General features: G+C 42.2%; 2 protein-coding genes across 8 annotated transcripts in view; one reads left to right on the top strand and one right to left on the bottom strand.

Annotated features, from left to right (window-relative positions):
- The first annotated feature begins 318 nt into the window (after nt 1-318).
- Nucleotides 319-7964, top strand: slc35a5 (solute carrier family 35 member A5). Of its 4 annotated transcripts, none has more exons than XM_069533562.1 (10): nt 319-425; nt 2137-2296; nt 2382-2480; nt 2558-2691; nt 2928-2995; nt 3284-3472; nt 3720-3920; nt 4012-4139; nt 4578-4846; nt 5937-7964. In XM_069533562.1, exons 2-10 carry the CDS (start codon nt 2170-2172, stop codon nt 6003-6005), a joined length of 1284 nt encoding a protein of 427 aa, XP_069389663.1. In that variant the 5' UTR covers nt 319-425; nt 2137-2169; the 3' UTR covers nt 6006-7964. The 4 variants fall into 4 exon arrangements, with proteins under 4 accessions (XP_069389663.1, XP_069389665.1, XP_069389664.1 ...); XM_069533563.1 differs by having other exon boundaries at nt 331-425; nt 2140-2296; XM_069533564.1 differs by lacking the exon at nt 2382-2480.
- ccdc80 (coiled-coil domain containing 80) overlaps nt 6917-19890 on the bottom strand; it is a 28891-nt gene continuing 15917 nt past the window's right edge. For 3 of the 4 annotated variants that reach the window (XM_069533560.1, XM_069533561.1, XM_069533558.1), the window contains 8 exons: nt 19429-19883; nt 18972-19316; nt 17730-17886; nt 15751-15887; nt 11137-11288; nt 9859-9962; nt 8320-8403; nt 6917-7769 (listed from right to left, as the gene is read on the bottom strand). In XM_069533560.1, coding sequence (XP_069389661.1) covers nt 7447-7769; nt 8320-8403; nt 9859-9962; nt 11137-11288; nt 15751-15887; nt 17730-17886; nt 18972-19316; nt 19429-19883 — 1757 coding nt within the window. In that variant the 3' untranslated portion in view covers nt 6917-7446. The remainder of the gene's footprint in view (nt 7770-8319; nt 8404-9858; nt 9963-11136; nt 11289-15750; nt 15888-17729; nt 17887-18971; nt 19317-19428; nt 19884-19890) is intronic. The other variant, XM_069533559.1, reaches the window with a different exon arrangement.

The raw sequence follows: 19890 nt of genomic DNA, 5'->3' as shown, positions 1-19890 counted from the left end.
GATTTTGAAGTCGGGGGTGGTGAGGATCATGGGGGGGGGGGGGTCTACCGTTCCTGGCCCCCTCTGTTTCCGCCCCTGTGTTATTCAGTGTAGTTCTAAACCACGTGACTGAATGAATGTAAACACATAAAACATCACCTGACCTTCATCCAGGTGAGAACAGACTCGGTCATGTGACCTGCTCTGTCTTCACGGCAGGATGACGTCACACTTCACCTGCGCCAGCTGCTTTCATTTTATTTTATTTTAATTTTTTTTAAATTCCTCTCCTCTGATTTGTCGATTGGTTGGGGTTGGGGGAGGGAGGGGTCAGGCTCAGCCAATCAGAGGCAGGGAGACCCCAAGAAAATACCCACTGCGCATGCGCGGACTAACCCGGAAGTGCGGAGAGTCGTGTGAGATGTGTCGCAGAAAATAAGACGAAGGTGAGTTGTGTTGTTTTCTCACGTTGTGTGTGTCTGTGTGTGTGTGAGAGGAGACGTGTGTTTGTTGTGTGTGTGTCTGTGTTGTGTGTGTGTCTGTGTGTTGTGTGTGTCTGTGTGTTGTGTGTGTGTGTATAGAAACATGGCGACGCTAGCTGAACTCGTCTTCTGTGTAATTGTGAGAGTAAACACAGGGACATGACGTCATGTGGTCACATTAAACTAAAGTTCTTTGTTTTATTAGTTGTAGTTAGTAGTAGTAGTAGTAGTTAGTAGTAGTTGTAGTTAATAGTAGTAGTTAGTAGTAGTACGTAGTTCTGAAGTTCCTCTGGTTCGTCTTCTGTCTCATCACTTGTTTCTGTCATGAACTCACTGTGAACACATTCACTTCCATTAGTCTGCACAGTTTTAAACTTATTAAAGTAATATATGATAATAACTTTATTCATAGAGTTAAAGTACACGGAGGTATATCCTGATAATGTCAGTAACTTTATGTAACGAGAACTCAAAGTGCTACACAACAGAAAACAGGTCAAATACACTGAGTACTACAGTAAATACTAATGTGAATGATAACAACAGATTAAATAACCTCGGGTAGATTCAGGATTACTCAGACGTCTCTGAGATCTAGTTAAAAAGCCGAGCCGCTGAATTCTTGAGACTCGTCGCTTCAGGGTTTTCTGATCAAGACGAGACAAAAGGCTTCAGCAGTGATGAAGGTGTGAGGTGATAAAAGAACATATGAGATACATGTTTTAAATCTCATGTTAATTCTCCTTTCATGGATATATTGCGAACTAATGATTTAAAAGTTTAACCTGTTGCTCTATGTGACTGTAATTTAATTTGTTTAGCACCAAGTCTGGGAACTGTTGGGTTTTCTATAATATTGTTATATCTCGTCATGTATATTACCTTGAGATAATGTCTGTTGTTATCTGGCGCAATGCAAAGTTAATTTAATTGAAGGCACAACAAACATTATCACAATCAATCAGATTTTATTTGTACAGCTCATATATTCACAATTTGCTTCACAGGGTTTTAAAAGATTCAGCATCGTCCGTCTTTAACCTTCAACAAGAGTGAGAACAACCATATAAACCCTTTTTATTTTAATTCACTATTACTGACAGAAGACTCAGAGAACTGTAGGTTTAACTGTGTCTTCATATAATCCAATAAAAAGAGAATTTAAATTAATGAAACAATAATAAAAACACCTGTGAGTCTAATGCAGCTTCCAGTGATCGTACAGTTCAATAAACTTAAACTTTATTCAACTAATTCATTACTAAGACACAGAGAAGTAATTTCTGTGTTGAGTTTTCAAGTTAAAGTACCAAAGAATTGTTGATAATTCAGACTGTAGCTTCTCAAATGTACAAAGATCCTGCTTCTCTTTGTCACGTGTCACTTACAACTAAATTTAAACTTTTATTCAAACAAAACAAGACATTTGAATCTGTGATTATCAATTTATCAGATTTTAACAAAGCACATTGATGGATGGAGAAGAAAAGTGACTTTTTATTATTCTAAACTTTACATTTACGAAAAATATGTTTTATTAGAAGATTGATGTTTTCAAATCCTAGAATGAATTAAAAAAGGTTTTGTAAACGAGCTGTTAATTTGCCACTTGACTGGAGGAGGAAGTTCCACAGTTTCTTTCTGAAACCAACACTGCGTCTGTGTTATTACCCAGCAGGTCTGACCACATCACGTCCCGGTGTCAGCCATGGTGCGCTGCCAGTCCTGCCCCGGACTGTGCTCCCGCTCGTCCGCCTACACTCTCGCCCTCGGCCTGGGCTTCGTAACTCTGGGGACCAGTCGCATCCTGCTGCTGAAATTCTCCGCCAACGCAGGTGAGTGACGATGAAGCGGAGATGTGACAGTTTTCAAACGGACTCCTCCGACCATCTTCATAACAAAGTGTCTGTTTATTCACAGAGAACAAGTATGATTTCCTCCCGGCGTCTGTCAATCTACTTGCTGAGGCGATCAAACTGATCTTCTGTCTGATTATGTCACTCAGGGTCATAGTTCGAGGTAAACATCAGGTCACAGCTGTATTTTGTCGATGAAACATGTTTTCTTATCTCTTGTTCCTCCTCTTGTCCGTTCAGAGGGTCGATCCTGCAGAGAGCTGGGCTGCTCCTCCAGCTCGTCCTTCCTCAGCTCGCTGAAGTGGGCTGTCCCTGCTTTCCTCTACTTTCTCGACAACCTCATCATCTTCTTCGTGATGACCTACTTTCAGCCTGTTAGTTGACACTCAAATATGCTACATCACCACCAGAGGGAAAAAGTTTTGGCTTCGTGAGGAATTTATGTTACATAAATCCCAGTTTTTTTTTAAACTCCTGTTAACACACAAACCTCACTGTGCTGGTAAATGTTTGAAACATCTGGGCTCATACCAGCCTTGAGAATCCAGATGTTACAGATGCAGTCGTCATGTTCTGCTGTTTGACCTCCTGTTGTTCCTCTCGTCTCCAGGCCATGGCAGTGTTATTCTCCAACTTTGTGATCCTCACCACAGCGGTGCTCTTCAGAATAGTTTTGAAGTAAGTTGAAAAGGAGATTTTTGTTAAGATGCTTTAGTTTATTTTCTCTTTTCATGAAAAACATTTTCCTTCTTCATCCACATTCTTGTCTTTGCTGTCATGTGGGTACATTTCTCTGTCTGCCTTCTGTTCCAGTGATTCATTAAATTTAAGTTGCCTAAAGCAAAGTTGTAATTTTTAATCGATTCACATCTTTCACATTCACGATCGTGTGACCTGACTGTCACAAACCTTTAGATTTTCATGTTCTACCACAGATAAAACTTGAATTTTTTCCTTTTCCTCCAGGAGGCGCCTGTCCTGGGTTCAGTGGGCGGCGTTAGTCGTCCTCTTCTTCGCCATCGTGTCCTTGACGACGGGATCGGGAAGCAGCCAAAGCGCCGTCGCTGTGCACGTTCTCCACATTAACCCGCTGTCCACGCCCTCCAACTCCTGCCTGCTGTACACACAGCTGCTGGAGCAGATGAGGAGCAGCAGGTAAACGAACAACTTCAGGGAATGAAATGAGAAACAAGCGAGAAGTTACCGACAAAGTATCAACAGTGTTTAATACACATGATCAAGACTGTCGTAACATTAGGATTTCTCTTGGGGTGAAGTGAGACATGTGCTTTATTTTCCTGAGGAACGGGGGGGGGTTAGGAATGGAAGGCAATTAATCAAAAAAAAACAGAAAATGGCTGACTCACGTGTTCTATCCATCGTCTCTTTGCTCTCGTCACAGTGTCAATGACACGTGGACGTCCTCCCCGTCTGTTCAGCTCTGGAGCAACAGGATCGCGGGGAAGCTTCAGTCTTTCGGCGTGGGTCACATGCTGCTGCTCCTCCAGTGCATCATCTCCTCCATGGCCAACATCTACAACGAGAAGATCTTCAAAGAGGGAGACCAGCTCACGGAGAGCATCTTCATCCAGAACAGTAAACTGTGAGAGGAACTTCACCACAGACACCATCAGACGGACGACTGACGACGGGTCTTCATTCTAAACCTGCGTCTTCCCTGCATGTGTCTGTAGATACGCCTTTGGTGTCGTGTTCAACGCCCTGACCCTTGGGCTCGGCAGTGAAGCACGAGGCCTCACCGTGCACTGTGGCCTCCTCCACGGACACAACCTCTACTCCCTGGGTCTGGTGCTGGTCACCGGTGAGTAATGGTGAATACATTATTTTGAGCAAAGTCAGTGGATATGCTCAGGTTTTCTAAACGTGGGCGAAGCTGCTGAAGAGACGATAAACTCCTCGACTGGTTGAGAAGAAAAACTCTGAGTGACGGTTTCTTACAACTTACAAGTTCATGTCTTCAGACTTTCTGCTGCTAAATATAAACTCAGTCCAGATGAACCAACGTCCACTCATGTGGTTCTTCTGAACAGTAAAAACTTTATTTGAAAAGGTGCAAGAGGTCAAAGGGAATTCAAACAAACTTTAAACAAATAAAGTTTTGTTGTTTTCTGAGGATATTTATGGGACAACTGTCTCCAAGCTGCAAATCAATAAAACGACAACTTTTCAGTTTCAGCTGAGATGAGAAATGTAAACGTCTCCATTTGAAGAACTCTCTCTTCTGTTTCCTTCCTCTCAGCTGCTCTGGGTTTATCTGTGGCCTTCATCTTGAAATTCAGAGACAACATGTTCCACGTGCTGACGGGACAAATCACCACCGTCCTCGTCACCACCCTCTCCCTCTTCCTCTTCGACTTCCACCCTTCGCTCGACTTCTTCCTCCAGGCTCCCGTGGTCCTGCTGGCCATCTTTATCTACAACGCCAGCCGGCCCAAGGACCTGGAGTACGCCCTGCAGCAGGAAAAGCTGCGGGTCATCAACGGAGAGGTGTTTGAGCGATCCAGAGGGGTAGGAACCACACACACGAGGCCACACTCTGCGTTTCTCTGCATCACTCACCCACATGTAAAGCGCCTCCTCTCCTCCCACACACATACCAAGTTCTCTGTAGGAAACTTGGCTCTCGTTTCTCCATAATGTGATTTCTTCAGAGCAGCAGGAAACCTGACTCCTTGCTGTGAAAACAACGTTGGGACTCACGCTGGGGCCTTCACTCCTCGTAATGTCATTAGGTCAATGCAGTCTATTAGATTTTGAAAGAGGAAGTTATTAAACAGGACGTGTTTCCACAGGGGCTTTGTGAGGTCACTGGCCTGGAGTCAGCAGGACTTTCAGGTAGTTTCCACGACTCGTCTCAGACTGAGGAAAACCTCAGTATGTGAAATAACAGATGTGATCTCTGTGGTGAAACACAAACTAATCTCTGTGGCTTTGAAAAGCAAAGTTTTCTCACTGATTTCAAGGCAGAAATTCGTCCACTCTCCTGAAGCAACTTAGAAAGATGTTCGGTGATCGATCAATCAAACTTAACAGGAAGTGCTTTGCAGAATAAAAGCAGTAGAAACAGGAACCCTCCGTCCAACCCTGTCCACGCAGAGCAAAACACCAACAGTCAACAGGAACTGAGGAAACACGTTAATCTCATCACGTTGCACCGAGGAAACTCTGAAGGCAGGAAACCCAAAGATAAAGGTTAAATAACGAGAAAGGACAAACACTCACAAAGATAAGGATGAAATGATAAAATGATAAAACAGGAAATGTTTGGAAAATGATTTAAAAAAAGTCGGATATGAACAAGAAACGTTCCAGAGCAAGTAAACAAATTGAGGTAGAACTAGAATGGATCTCAGTCCAGTGAATGTGTCCCTCAGAGGTTTTGTTCTCGTCTGTGTTGTTTTAACAGGATTAAGCAAAAACTGCAGTAGTAGTAGTATTTTTTTATTTTGGAGCAGATCCTGGAGATAAAAACTCTGGATCTACTGAATAAATAACATTTGCTTCTTCTCACCGTGTGATGACAATGTGAGGCACGGTGTGTGTCTGCAGGTTTTATCACCACGTCATCCTGACTCACTCGTCGTGTGTTGTGTTGCAGGACGGTGAAGAGCTGGAGCTGCTGACGAAGCCCAACACGGACAGCGAGTCCGAGGACGAGTCTTTGTAGCGTCGGCGACGCAAGATGCTCCTCTTCACTGCTGCTGACGACAAACTGCACAACAGACTTGTTCTGCTGGACGTCACAGATTCTGTCGCAGTGTTGATGTGAGTGAACGTTCAGTCAGACGGAGAATGTGATTGTGTCTGTCGCACTCTGGAGGTAACTGAGGTTTTAGTATTTTGAAACGTGCCTGTCAGTTTGTGGCTGCTGTTATTTGTACAGTGAGGAACACCAGCATCGTGTATCTGCTGGAAACTGGGATCATTGAGAGCTTCTGTTGTTCAGCTTGATCTCCTCCAAGGATTCCTGTCGTTTCCTACGTTGACCTCTTCTATCTGATCCACAATCAGTTTGAACACAGCAGACCCAAAGCACAAGAGACTTCTTTCACTCAGCCTTGAACTTTTTTTTTTTTTTTTTTTTAAATGTATTGCAAGCGTGAAATACTATGAATTGTTTTGTGCCATAAAATCAGATTGTGTATGAAATACCACTTGTTCTGAATTAAACAGGAAATGTCCAGTAAAAGATGGAGGACGAGACTTTAAGAGAAAATAAATGTTTTATAATTTACTGTGTTTTATATTTAGTGTTTAAATATCATTGCATAAGTCTTTTCATGGTGTGAACCTGCAGCTGCTGCAGAAGAACTCAAGCTTCTGTATTTGCACAAACTTGTTTACATTTTTTAAATAATTTGTTTTTATGATCGGAATCCCTGCGAGAAAATATCTGTGTTGTTAACGTGTTTAACTGGAAGATTGTTATTTTACATCCATGTTTTAAAATTGATATAGGACTGGGTTGTCTTCACTCACCGTCTTATTAAGCCACTAGGAGGCGACGTAGCTCTAAATATTCTTGCTTTCCCCTTGGACTGACTCTTGTGCCCTGCAAGCAAATTCAAAAACCATGACTGGTAGCAAACAAATGTTTATTTTTCATATAGGACAATAGAGTATAAATAAGAACATTGTATAGCAAAGAAACTTTACAAAAGAGAAAAAAAGTGATTGTTTCATAAAATAGTCGATAACTGCACCTCAGATGCAGACGATGTCCAATAAATACATAAATGTCTTATTTCAGCCCGATATCTACAAAATAAAGGTCTGTGCTGGAAACACCACGATGTAAATCTGACCTGAAGTTAAGGAAACTTAAAGCAACAACGTGTGAAACACTGAAGTATTCAACAGATCCCTGAACCTCCAGCCTCATCTGCCCTTTAACTGAAAACCCCGCTGGGATGAAAGCCCCGCTGGGATGAAAGCCCCGTAAAGTCGTCAGAATGAACCGACTGTGTGATACATGAAAGAAGTGGAGAGGTGAAAGCAGCAGCTTCCACTAAGTGCTAGGAAACATTCAGGACGACTCCGTCTGGTGGAGGAAAGAAGAGAGAAGCACCAACATGTGCATCCCGGGTTAGAACACACCCACGCACCGGTTAGTAACCGTAGCCCTGGTGATAGCCGTCCTGGTAACCGTGTTCGTATCCGTGTTGGTGGTAACCGTAGCCACCGTACTCGTCCTCGGGGCAGCGCATGCCCAGCGACTGCTGGATGGCCATTTCCTGTCTGCGCAGCTGCATAGAGTCCACCAGGTCGTAGATGATGGCCATGGACCACATGGGTGAAGGGTACCAGGACTTGACGTTACCGTCCTTCCCCACCAGCAGCATGGAGAAGTACTCTGGGCTGATCTGGAAGTAGTTCCTCATGTCCTTCACCAGGCTCCCCGACAGCCCCTCACGCTCCACCGTGGCACTGCCTGCACGGAGCAGAGGATCGGGAACGAAGTATTTAACACAAAGTATTTGTTTGTCACAGTTGCTGCATCTCCACATGCTGAGCTCTATTTCTATAGGAGGAGATCTCTGCGTCAGACCACTCTGCTTCCACAAGTCTGACTCTCACTTCTTTTGAGGAAATGTAATTCCTTGTGTGATTAAAATCTAGAATTGTCGTGCTGTGGTTGTGTGCCTCCTCTAACTGTCTCTGTGTACATGGGTTCTCTGTCCAGACTCATATGAGCCACAGTTCACTTCACTTCTCACCTCAGTTCATCTATGAGTCCAAACGTTTTGATCAAATCTGAAAAACTTTCCTCGAGATGTCCCTGAGATAATGTGTTCATAGATAATGTGTTCATAGAAAATGTGTTCATAGAGAAAAACATTCGCTTTGTTCGGTCACGGCGACTTTGACCTTTGACCCCTTTGATTTAATCAGTTCATCTTAGATTTGTTCCAAATTTGTAGAATTTTTCCAAATTTAGAGTTTCTGAGTTCTGAGATTATTATATATTTATAAGTCCCTACCGTTGATTGGATAAAGTTCCAGGACTCCGCCCATATCCGCCAGCTCCGTGCCAGCCAACTTCAGGATGGAGATGTGCCTCAGACCTGCGTCACAGTCAGAGAAGCAAACATGTCAGACAGACAACGTATAGATTCCACCCAGAACATTACGTCTGTAATATCCTGAGGTCTGTTTATTACTGGACCCATCCTGAGCAATGGTTTCTGGGTAACGGGGAGGACGCCGCGTTGGCCTGTAGAGTTCTGCCAAAAAAATCTGCAGCCAGAAGGCCGACATTAAACACAGGAGAGCTCTGGCTTCACTCGGTGAGCGCCAAGTCCTGAATACCAGGATCAAACCTCTGAGGCGTTCAGCAGCGCAGTCAGCAGGACGGGCCTTTGTCTGCGGCCCGGAGCGAGCGAGGGAGCGAGCGAGCGAGGGAACAGCCCCGTTAGCCGACTGGGCCAAGAGCAACACACGAGGTGGAAAAAAGTCCTCACCGTCCTCCTGTGGGTCGACTGATAAGACGAGCTCCCACCACCTGACTCGCTCATATGGAAAAACAGTCTCCACACATTCTGACACATACATGGAATTATGTAAATAATTATTTTACAGATGTATTTTAACTCAGATGATTTTTTTTTTTTAGATAACATTTTTCAAAACATGATTCTTTAGCTATGGATGACAGCATTATTTCTAACGGTCACAAAGTGTTTCCCTGTTTGACATCAAGTGGATTGAACTGCTCACAAGAGTCAAAGTCATGTGACGGATATCTGTTTTCTAACGTGTGCGTGTGAGAGAGTCGAGCTGGAGACTTGAGATCCAGAGAAACGTCCGAAATCTTCACTTCATATAAACAAAACCAGAACATGAAGCTCGAACAGGAGAAGAAACTCCTGCTGACGGCGTTTATTTACTGACGACTGAAGTACGTGGTGAGATATTTAAAGTTCACTGATGAATCTGTCAGGTTAACACAGTCTAGATGAAAGTGTCTCTGAGACGTTCAGTAATCATTCATTTCTGTGACAGTGGAAAAGTTGACTAACGGGCTGAAGAGAACAGAGCGGCTCCAGTTCTGTCAGTTAACAAACACACGTGATAAACAAAACCCTTCCGTGTTGTCAGTTTCTTCACGTGATGAACATTCATCCGTGGTCCGACTCGTTCAGGCAGTGACAGGACACGTCTGGGTAAAGTTAAGGTCACCACGAAACTTCAGCTATTGAGTCGTGAAACTAATTCAAATCTTGTTTGGTGGAATCCTCCCAAATACATTTGTATTGTTGTTACTCAGATTCTGACTGAAACAACACAAAGATGATTCATCCTAAGTTTTTACATTTGTTCCTTTAGGTCGGACTTTCCCAGGAAGTGAAGCTATTTTTGTTTGTTTGTTTGCAGCGACAGGAAATAGTCTGAGCCTCCGAAAGAGTCGTGAGGCGGAGCGGCCGTAGAACAGAACAAAACAGCACCAAACTTCAGAGGCGCTTTAAACATGCGAGTTTAGATTCCATGATGATGATGATGATTGATTTCTGGTGACTCACCCAGGTTACAGGCCTGGCTGGTCAGGGCGTAGAGCTGCTGTTGATAGGCCCACTCCTCGTCGCTGGGGGCGGAGATGATGAACAGGCGACGCCTCCAACGGAACCTGCAATCACAGGAAATTTTAGCCCGGACTTAAGTGGCACGTTGGTGCAGCAGTGAAAGCTCTGTGCGGAGACGAGGCGTTCGTACACATTTCCCAACTGCCAGAGGATGACAATCCCAAATTATGGTCAAAAACCTGCCGGATCTCAGCACTGCGATCTGGAGCCCGAGTCCAGGTCTCCATGGCAACAAAAGACACCCTGTCTGGTTCAGACATCTCGGGAAAATACAGCATGAGACGGCAGCGATTCAGCCTCGAGGAGCGGCAGGGGTTCATGTTACTTTTAATATCCGTGGAACACTCTGCTGCGATGTGCTGCTTATAAACGCCATAAATTGTGGTTTGATTATTGAGCATGGCAGCAGATGTTTGATGGAGGCAGGAACCGCCTGTTGGGACCACCCACATAACGCTGACCGCCGGTTTCTCAGAAAAACACAGTTCAAGGACTTCTAGTCTTTTTCAGTCCGACAACTTTATGAAGGCAAATATGAGGGAGGCCGAGGGATTCATATATAACACAAGAGGTTGGTAGTTTCATGTTAAAGAAACAGGTTGTTTGTAAACTATTAATAATGTGCACCCGGCTTTGTGGCCGTAGTTTCAGGAAACCATCAAACATAATGATCCAGTGGATAAAACCATGAAGACGTGGTTTTGTGAGTTTGCTGAGGAATAGCCCTGACCTCAACACACCCTGATCAACTGGAGCACAGACTGTGACGCACAACAGCACAACCCGACCTCGCTGCAGCTCTGAATGGAAGCAAATCCCACACGCACCAGTGACCCTGAAGAGACGAACCGGCCGACTACACACTTTATATTTTCTATTTGAAACTTTGAAGCAACACTAGGTTGTTTTTTATTCCTTCAAATGAAAAGCTTCAAAACCTCTCTGACGGTATGAAAAGTGAAAATAGGAAGAACGTCTGAAGATGTTGTCGGAGGATACGAGGAAAAGAGAAAGTGATGGAGTAAGAAGAGTGAATACTGAAGCAGAGTTCAGCCCGAGGGATTCAGGACAGATGTCAACACGGTGTTGTGGTTACTGGACTGTGAGTCAGAACTTTCTCTGGACTGTGAAAAGTTCTGGCTTCACTAGTTTAACTTTAGAAGCCAGGTAATAAGAGAGAGAGAGATCTTTTGCTGTCACTTTAAAGAACTATCTCACCTGGAGAGGAAGTTCTCCAGCGACCTGGGCTTATCCTCTTTCTTGCACACGACTCCATCCCTCTTCTGCTGCTCCATCTCTCGGATGCGGGAGGAGAAGGTGTCGATGTAGTCGAACACGGCCTTCATGGCGATGGGGACCTCGTAGGATTGCTGACAAAAGAAGAAGCGGTCATTCTCAGAGGCACGGATTGAAGCCACAGAATAAATACATCAATGCGCCCGCGGGAGAAAAAAACCCCACATCTGGAAACATCACAGAGGAGGAGCGAAGGTTCTCGTTCGACCTTTGCCAAACATTCTGTAGAATAACTCGAGGGAGAGCACAGCATCACGTTTCATCGAAGAAATCTCTACATGAATATCTAACACATGCAGGAAAATTCAACACAGCCGCACAAACACTCTCACACCTTCCTCTGGGTCGCTCTGACTCCCACCCTCCTCCTCCTCTCTGTCTCATGCCCACACCCACATCCTCCAACATTCACAGACTGCCCTGTCTTGGCCTCTGTCAGCAGAGACATGAACACTGGCGTCTTTGATGAGTCCAAAAACAGCCTGGTGGTTTACCCTGGCACACACACAAACACACACACACACACACACACACACACACACACACACACACACACAGGTGTCGGGCTAATGTCATGTAGTGTGAATTAAAACAGTGTTTGCGTGAGGACAGGTCCGTCCACCTTCAGAGAGGAAGAGACGATGAAAGTGTCGAGCAGACGAACGCTCAACGTGTAAAGAGGAGAATAAAACCTGAAATGTCATAAAGAAGAAAAACAACGTATTTCTGATGTGTCGGCTGCAAAACGTGAAACTTTAGAGGTTGATTATTAAAAACACGTTCAGAATATTAAAATATCATGAGACCACTTCTGCAGCCACATTTAGGGACGAGGCCCCTGAAGCTGCTTGACCCGTGTTCCCGTGTTGTGTGACTGCGGGAGCGTTCTTTTATATCATATGTACATATATCTATGTATTATATACGGAAGCGTGTTGCATTCACTTGGAAAAAAAACTTCCGGTTTTTCTGAGTAATTTATTTTTTGGTTTGTTATTTTGAAAAAAAATTTCTGACAAAATATATTTTTCTTCTGTTTTCGGACAATTTTTTTTTTTTTCTGTTTTTCGGACAATTTATTTTTCTCTTTCTGACCCAAAATTTTTTTTTTCTGTTTTTTGGACAAATATTTTTTTCTTCTGTTTTTCAGACTAATTTATTTTCTCTTCTGTTTTTCGGACAAATTTTATTTTTTTTTCTGTTTTTCAGACAAATGTTTTTTTCAGTTTTTCTGACAAAATATATTTTTCTTCTGTTTTCTGACCAAAATTTTTGTTCTTCTCTTTTTCAGACTAATTTATTTTCTCTTCTGTTTTTCGGACAAATTTTTTTTTTTCTGTTTTTTGGACAAATATTTTTTTCTCCTGTTTTTCAGACTAATTTATTTTCTCTTCTGTTTTTCGGACAAATGTTTTTTTCCGGTTTTTCTGACAAAAATTGTTGTTCTTCTGTTTTTCAGACTAATTTATTTACTATTCTGTTTTCGGACAAATGTTTTTTTCTGTTTTTCTGACAAAAATGTTTCTTCTGTTTTTCTGACAAAAATTTTTCTTCTGTTTTTCGGACAAATGTTTTTTTCTGTTTTTCTTACCAAATTTTTTTTTCTTCTGTTTTTCGGACAAATTTTTTTTTTTCTGTTTTTTGGACAAATATTTTTTTCTTCTGTTTTTCAGACTAATTTATTTTCTATTCTGTTTTTCGGACAAATTTTTTTTCTGTTTTTTCTGACAAAAAATATTTTTCTTCTGTTTTTCGCACTAAATTTTTCTTGTTTTTTGGACAAATTTTTTTTTCTCCTGTTTTTCAGACTAATTTATTTTCTCTTCTGTTTTCGGACAAATTTTTTTTTCTGTTTTTCTGACAAAAAATATTTTTCTTCTGTTTTCAGACAAATGTTTTTTTCAGTTTTTTTTTGTGAGTAAATTTTTTTCTGTTATTCTGACCAAATTTTTTTCTTCTGTTTTCTGGACAAATTTCTTTTATTCTTCTGTTTTTCCGACTGATTTTTTTTCTGTCTCTACGCAGACACCTACGGAGCCCCTAAAGGGACATGGGAGAAAGAAAAAAAAAGAAACGTATCTCGTGCGCACAAGAAAGTATGTCGCGAGCACGAGAAAGTATCTCGCGAGCACGGGAAGGTATCCCGTGCGCACATGAAAGTATCGCGTGTGCACGCGAAAGTATCTCGTACGCACGCGAAAGTATCTCGTGCACACGAGATAGTTTTCTGGTGCGCACGAAAAAGTATCTCGTTAAGCACATGTAGTTGACCGTACGCCTGTGCTCATTAAGATCATTAGCATCAAAGAATGGCTGCAGAAGTGGACTTCTTCTCTTTTCTGAAAACGCGAAATATACCTGGCATGCAATACTTTCACGTGCTCACGAGATACTTTTTCGTGCGCACCAGAAAACTATCTTGTGCGCACGAGATACTTTCACGTGCGCACGGGATACTTTCGCGTGCGCACGGGATACGTTTCTTTTTTTTTCTTTCTCCCATGTCCCTTTAGGGGCTCCGTAGGTGTCTGTTATTCTGACCAAATATTTTTTTCTTCTGTTTTCTGACCAAATTTTTTTTTCTTCTGTTTTCTGACAAAAAATTTTGTTCTTCTGTTTTTCAGACTAATTCGTTTTCTCTTCTGTTTTTCGGACCAATTTTTTATTTTTTTTTGTTTTTTGGACAAATTTTTTTTTCTCTTGTTTTTCAGACTAATTTATTTTCTCTTCTGTTTTTCGGACAAATGTTTTTTCTTCTGTTTTCTGACAATTTTTTTTTCGGTTTTTCTGACAAAAATTTTTGTTCTTCTGTTTTTCTTACCAAATTTTTTTTTCTTCTGTTTTTCGGACCAATTTTTTTTCCTGTTATTTGGACAAATATTTTTTTCTCCTGTTTTTCAGACTAATTTATTTTCTCTTCTTTTTTTCTGACAAATGTTTTTTTCTGTTTTTCTGACAAAAATTTTTGTTCTTCTGTTTTTCAGACTAATTTATTTTCTCTTCTGTTTTTCGGACAAATTTTTTTTTCTTTCTGTTTTTTGGACAAATATTTTTTTCTCCTGTTTTTCAGACTAATTTATTTTCTCTTCTGTTTTTCGGACCAATTTTTATTTTTTTTTTCTGTTTTTCTGACTAATTTATTTTCTCTTCTGTTTTTCGGACAAATGTTTTTTTCTGTTTTTCGGACAATTTTTTTTTTTTTTCTGTTTTTTGGACAAATATTTTTTTCTTCTGTTTTTCAGACTAATTTATTTTCTCTTCTGTTTTCGGACAAAAAATTGTTCTGTTTTTCTGACAAAAATTTTTGTTCTTCTGTTTTTCGGACAATTTTTTTTTCCTGTTTTTACTGAGTAAATTTTTTTCTGTTTTTCGGACAAATTTTTTTTTCTGTTTTTCGGACTAATTTCTTTTATTCTTCTGTTTTTCCGACTGATTTTTTTTCTGTCTCTACGCAGACACCTGAGGACTTTGTTCAGAAAGAAAGTTTCAGATCTAATGAGATGAGACATGTATGTGCGGTCAGGAGTCACCATGGGAGTCACTTGCAGGTTGGAGGTTCTTGCGGGAGTTCGAAGTATCTCGAAAATTCAGAAAAAATTAGTCAGAAAAACAGAAAAAAAAAAATTTGTCCGAAAAACAGAAAAAAAAAATTTGTCCGAAAAACAGAAAAAAAAAAATTTGTCCGAAAAACTGAAAAATTTCTTCACAAAAAAAATCCAAAAAATAAATTACTCAGAAAAAACTTTTTTTTTCAAGTGAATGCAATATGTTTCCGTACAAAACGCTTCTGTAATTATATATTCTAAATATATGTTATATGGAGCCTGTGCAGTGAAACTCTTTTGATTAGAACTTTGAACCTTTCATTAGAATTAATAGAAAAATATAAATAACATTTAAATGTGAGAGTTCAGGACTTGTTTCCTTTATTCAGTTTATTCTTTTATTGAGTTTATTCCTTTAACCTGAACTGTTCTATTTGAAATGATTAACTTTGTTTTATTAGTACCAGTAACAGTTAAACTCCTCATGTTGTATAAATATTCATGTCAGAATACTCAGATAAGGATGTGAATCAGGTAAATTTTACCATGTTCATCAACTTACTAATTATTATTTGACCCGACGAGAGAAGTTATTAGATGTGATTACATATTTAAATGTTATTAACAGGCTATTTGTATTGTATCACGTTAAGTATGTGTGAGTAAGTACTTTTACACTCTTGCTTTATTTATTCGGTGTGTTTTTTCATCACTGATCTTGATTATTAAACTAAAACTGATTTATTCTGGTAAATTAATTACAAAATGTTCATAGACACAATAAAATAAATGTTCAAACAGGATTTTTATGTTAGGATCAATAAAACCTGGCATTGCCCAAAAAAAGAGACATGTATGGCAAATAAAACCTGAAAGCATCATTCCACATTAGACTGTGAGGACGCACCCGTCTGCAGCCGTCTGCAGCCGTCAGTCAGGACCGCAGAGGAAGCAGCTCCTACAAGAAGAGTTACAGAGAGCCGGTTCCTACCTTGACCCTCATGTCTGTGTCGGTCAGGACCATGTAGAAGTCATCGTGCATCATGCTGAACTCTTTCCTCAGCTCTGTGATCAGATCCTGGTTCACCAGGTCCTCCTGACGAAGACCCTTCATCGATTTGTCGTTCTCTGGAGACACAGAAGAGTGAGGGTGAAAACTCTGAATCTATTGTTCATCAGTCTCTCAGTCGTCTCATCCGACAGATAAAAACTCCACAAGACGTCTTTACATGGAACAATTGAGACGGAAAGTTTTCCCATCAAACTAACTCTAATAACACAAGAGGAATAAAAGGTGTTTTCTGCAGCAGAGCTCTTTGAAACGTGTGTTTGACAGTAAAGTGACAAGCAGAGAGGAAACACGACCGGTGGATCAGGGACAAGTCGACAAAGAGCAGCTTTTATTCAGTCAGATCTGGCAGAGACCGAGGCATCGAAATTTACTGTAGCCGGCGTTTATACAGGCCAGAGCGAAAGCCTTTAATCACCGCTCGCTCCACAACACACACACACACAATTACACAAACACACATAACTACACAAACACACACACAGTGGTTGTCGGTGGTTGTTTCCCCCACACTGTGATGTGTAATGTGTATGAGGCCATCGAATCAGGAAAAACCCACCACAAACACACACACTAACACAAACATACACACTAACACACACACAAACACACACAGTCGTACAGCCTGTGTTGCTGAGCAACCAACAAACTTAAAACTCATACTTCATGAAGTCAAACTGAACTGAGGGAGGTTTAGTTCAACAACATGTTCTTTCAGCGAGGAAAGAACATGTTGTTTGTACACAGTGTACACACACAGACACACACACACACACACACACACACACACACACACACACACACACACACACACACAGACCCTCTGGCCGGTAAATGGAACAAAACTGTAACCGAGTGGTGAGGTGGGGGGTGGGTGACGTCACTTTGCCACTTTTTCCAGAATTCCATGTGGATAAAACCTCGTTGTCATGAGGAGTGACACTCGTAAACTTCTACAAAGTGAGTTTGAACGTCTGGACGTTAACACGCACTAACTGAAGGGTTTGAGACGGCTGTAAAATCGTCACCTAAAATGGCGGACTACCAAAAATAAACAGAACATCACTTCCCATTAAAGCAGCAGCGGTTCAGTGAATTGTTCTCTGGGAAGTCAGTAAATGTCTTTCTCACAATGTTAAAAGAATAAATCCTTCGACAGATTCTAAGGAAAATCAGTCCTGTAGTTTTTATGTAATCCTGAACAACAAACAAATGGACGGGGGGGGGGGGGGGGGGATAACAACTTCCTTTGCGGAGTTAAAAAAAGAGAGTAAACACTTCAGTAAAGTTTGAGCACAGACGCTGAGACGATGTGAATCAGAGGTCAGAGACGTGCACGCTGCTGTGGCTTTGAGTCACTGTTCATTCTGAAGGTTTCACTTGGAGCAGAGTTCACTGCTCAAGTCCTCCGGTTGGACATCTTGTGAGGAAGACGGAAGACGCCCCTAACACAGCCAGGTAAAGCCAGAGCGGAGGGTGACGTTTCCTCCACACGCTGGAAGTACAACACCAAGTCCAGATGTGTGAGGCTCGTAATGTAACATTCACTGTCCATGAAATCAATCAGACTTCAGTCACTTTATGATATTTAGAACTTTTACAGACTGAGAGGAGACGAACAGACTGAAATAAATCACAGCTCGTTTCTTTACTGTGACATTAAAACACAGAAAACATCCACTGAGACTCTGGATTCTCATAAACAATCATTCACAGTATGACTCAGCAGCTGCGAGGACCACGAGCTGCCCTGCGAAGGAGGCGTTCACCCGACCAGATGGAAGAGCTGCTGGGAAAACGTCTGAGGGAACTGACAATCATCTTCTACCGCCTGGATGTTTGAGGTACAAACTTCTTTTGAGAGAAGCGTGAAAGTTAGAGCCGTCCCCGCAGCTACTCACCCAGCTGGTAGTGGTCGATTTTCATGGTGGAGTTGGTGAGGGAGCCGAAGATGGTGATGATGGAGACTTTCCTGATCGCCATTTCACACACCGACTCCAGGTACTCGTCCCTCTGCTGAACATACATCCTGTTCTCCTCGCTGGGGGACGTGACCAGCTGGAGGGAGGGAGGGAGGTTAGAGTGTCATGTGTACACAACGAAACACACACACACACACACACACACACACACATACACACACAGTGTGCGGCAGATGTGATTAACCTGCAGGCGTAGGATGGGGCATATTTTCCCAGCCTGCCCAAAGCACTGCTGTGATAAGAATCTATACTCGCTGCAAAACAGAGAGTCCCAGTCTGTCAGCACACAGCTGTGCAGCGTCTCAGATATCAGCTCCACATAGTTTACGTCTCCTCGTATAGCAGCAACTTATATATATACGATTTTAAAACACATAAAAAACGTGACAGATTGGAAATAAAAAGGGGGGGGGGGGGGGCAAGTGAATGATTATCTGCCTCGGAGCACAGACGGGTCGTCTGGTTTGTAAATGAAATATAAATGAAGTATCCAGATGTTAAGATGTTTGGCTTTTAAAACTATCTTTCCAGTTACTTCCTAAAACAAAGTCCCTCCCGTTGGAGTTGTAATAAACTATAGATCACGTCCTTTTCCTGTTAAACGCTGCAGCGTGAGTCACGTCCAGCTTCACAACTCAAGACCGTGAAGTTCTGTTGGAGATTTATGACTCGGATATTTAATGGTTTCATCAGACTCTGGTTTACTTTTTCTTTTATCGTGAAAAGTATAAATTTATGTTTATTACATGACACTGAAACGTATATTAAAGCTCCACTATGCAGAGAATCCAGTGGATATAAAACATGTATTTGAAAGGAAAAGTTTAACTTATTGGGAAATTGACTTATTTGAATTCCTGCTGAGAGTTAAATGGAGAGGTTGACACCACTTGTATGTCCCAGGTAGGTTAGCTTAGCATAAAGCCTCGAGGCCAGTAAATAAAGATGGACGACCCATCTCCACTTCTTCCCAAAAAGACTTATGGCAAGAAATCATATAGAACCTAAGAATTCAGCCTGAGTGAAGTTGTGCATGTGTGAACTGGGAGTTGATGGATCACAGCAGTTAAATCATGTGAGGACTAAAGGTTCCCTGTGGCTGAAGCCAGGCAGGAGAGGAAGTCAGCCCTTTACTAACGGACAGTTACGTCAGGCTCTCACCAGCAGCCGCCTCCTGTTCTCAAAGTAGTCCAGGAAGTAGGCCAGGGATCCTTTCGGAGGTGGCGACGGCTTCTTCGTTGGTTTTGGGTAGTCGTCTGTCTCGGGGTATTTCACTTGCTTCTTCCCATTTTTCTTTCCCCCGATCTTCCCCTCCTTCGATGCCTTTCCTCTCCTCTCGGCTTTCTTCAACGCCTTGTCGGTCTTCTTCTTCTTCTTGTCGTGCTTATTGTGTTTGCCCTTGACCTTCTTCGTTGGGCTGATGTTGGTGAAGGATTCGGTCTCCTCGAGATCGACCACGGTGGGGTTGACGGGAACATACCGGTCCTCGTACTCATTGGTCAACACCTGCACAGATAAAGATGTGTCATCGGTTAAATTTCCAAATGCATAACGACCGTAAACCCAGTGTGTCAGTATCTAAAGTATTATCACAGAGAAAAAGATTTTAGAATTTCACCTTCTCTGCTCCAGTCTTCTTCTTGGTGGGTCTGATCTTGGAGGGTTTGTCTGTAGCAGGTACGAGCCTGCGGCCGTGTGGATCTCTGTTGTCCTTGTCGGTGCGGTTATCTCCGGCCGGAGTGGTTTTCTCTCGGCGGGGGTCGTAGTAAGGGTCAGCCGTGGTTCTGGGGGCTGGGAGCCACGGGGCTGTGGTGGGAGCTCTGGTTGGCCTCTGGGTGGTGGTGGTGGTGGTTGGTCTCTTTGTCGTGGTGGTTCTTCTGGTAGTGGTGGCTTTGGTGGTTGTTGTTGTCGCTCTGGTTGTGGTGGTGGTGGGCCGGGTTGTAGTGGTAGTTGTGGTGGTTGGTCGTGTTGTTGTGGTGGTTGGAGCAGTTGTGGTTGTTGTGGTTGTTGTTGCCTGTGTGGGTTTCCGTAGGATCTTCTTCCCTGGTTTTCTTTCTACAGGTGTGTCTACTGCTACACA

This window comes from Paralichthys olivaceus, chromosome 10, assembly GCF_024713975.1.
Source record: "Paralichthys olivaceus isolate ysfri-2021 chromosome 10, ASM2471397v2, whole genome shotgun sequence".
NCBI classification, from domain to species: domain Eukaryota; kingdom Metazoa; phylum Chordata; class Actinopteri; order Pleuronectiformes; family Paralichthyidae; genus Paralichthys; species Paralichthys olivaceus.
The sequence above is the reverse complement of the archived record's forward strand: the minus strand, read 5'-3'. Positions and strand labels throughout refer to the sequence as shown.

Coding starts and splice junctions, on each gene's coding strand:
- slc35a5 (XM_069533562.1), top strand. CDS start 2,170: ATGGTGCGCTGCCAGTCCTGCCCCGGACTGTGCTCCCGCTCGTCCGCC. Junction 2,297..2,381: donor GAAATTCTCCGCCAACGCAG/GTGAGTGACGAT, acceptor GTTTATTCACAG/AGAACAAGTATGATTTCCTC. Junction 3,473..3,719: donor GAGCAGATGAGGAGCAGCAG/GTAAACGAACAA, acceptor CTCTCGTCACAG/TGTCAATGACACGTGGACGT.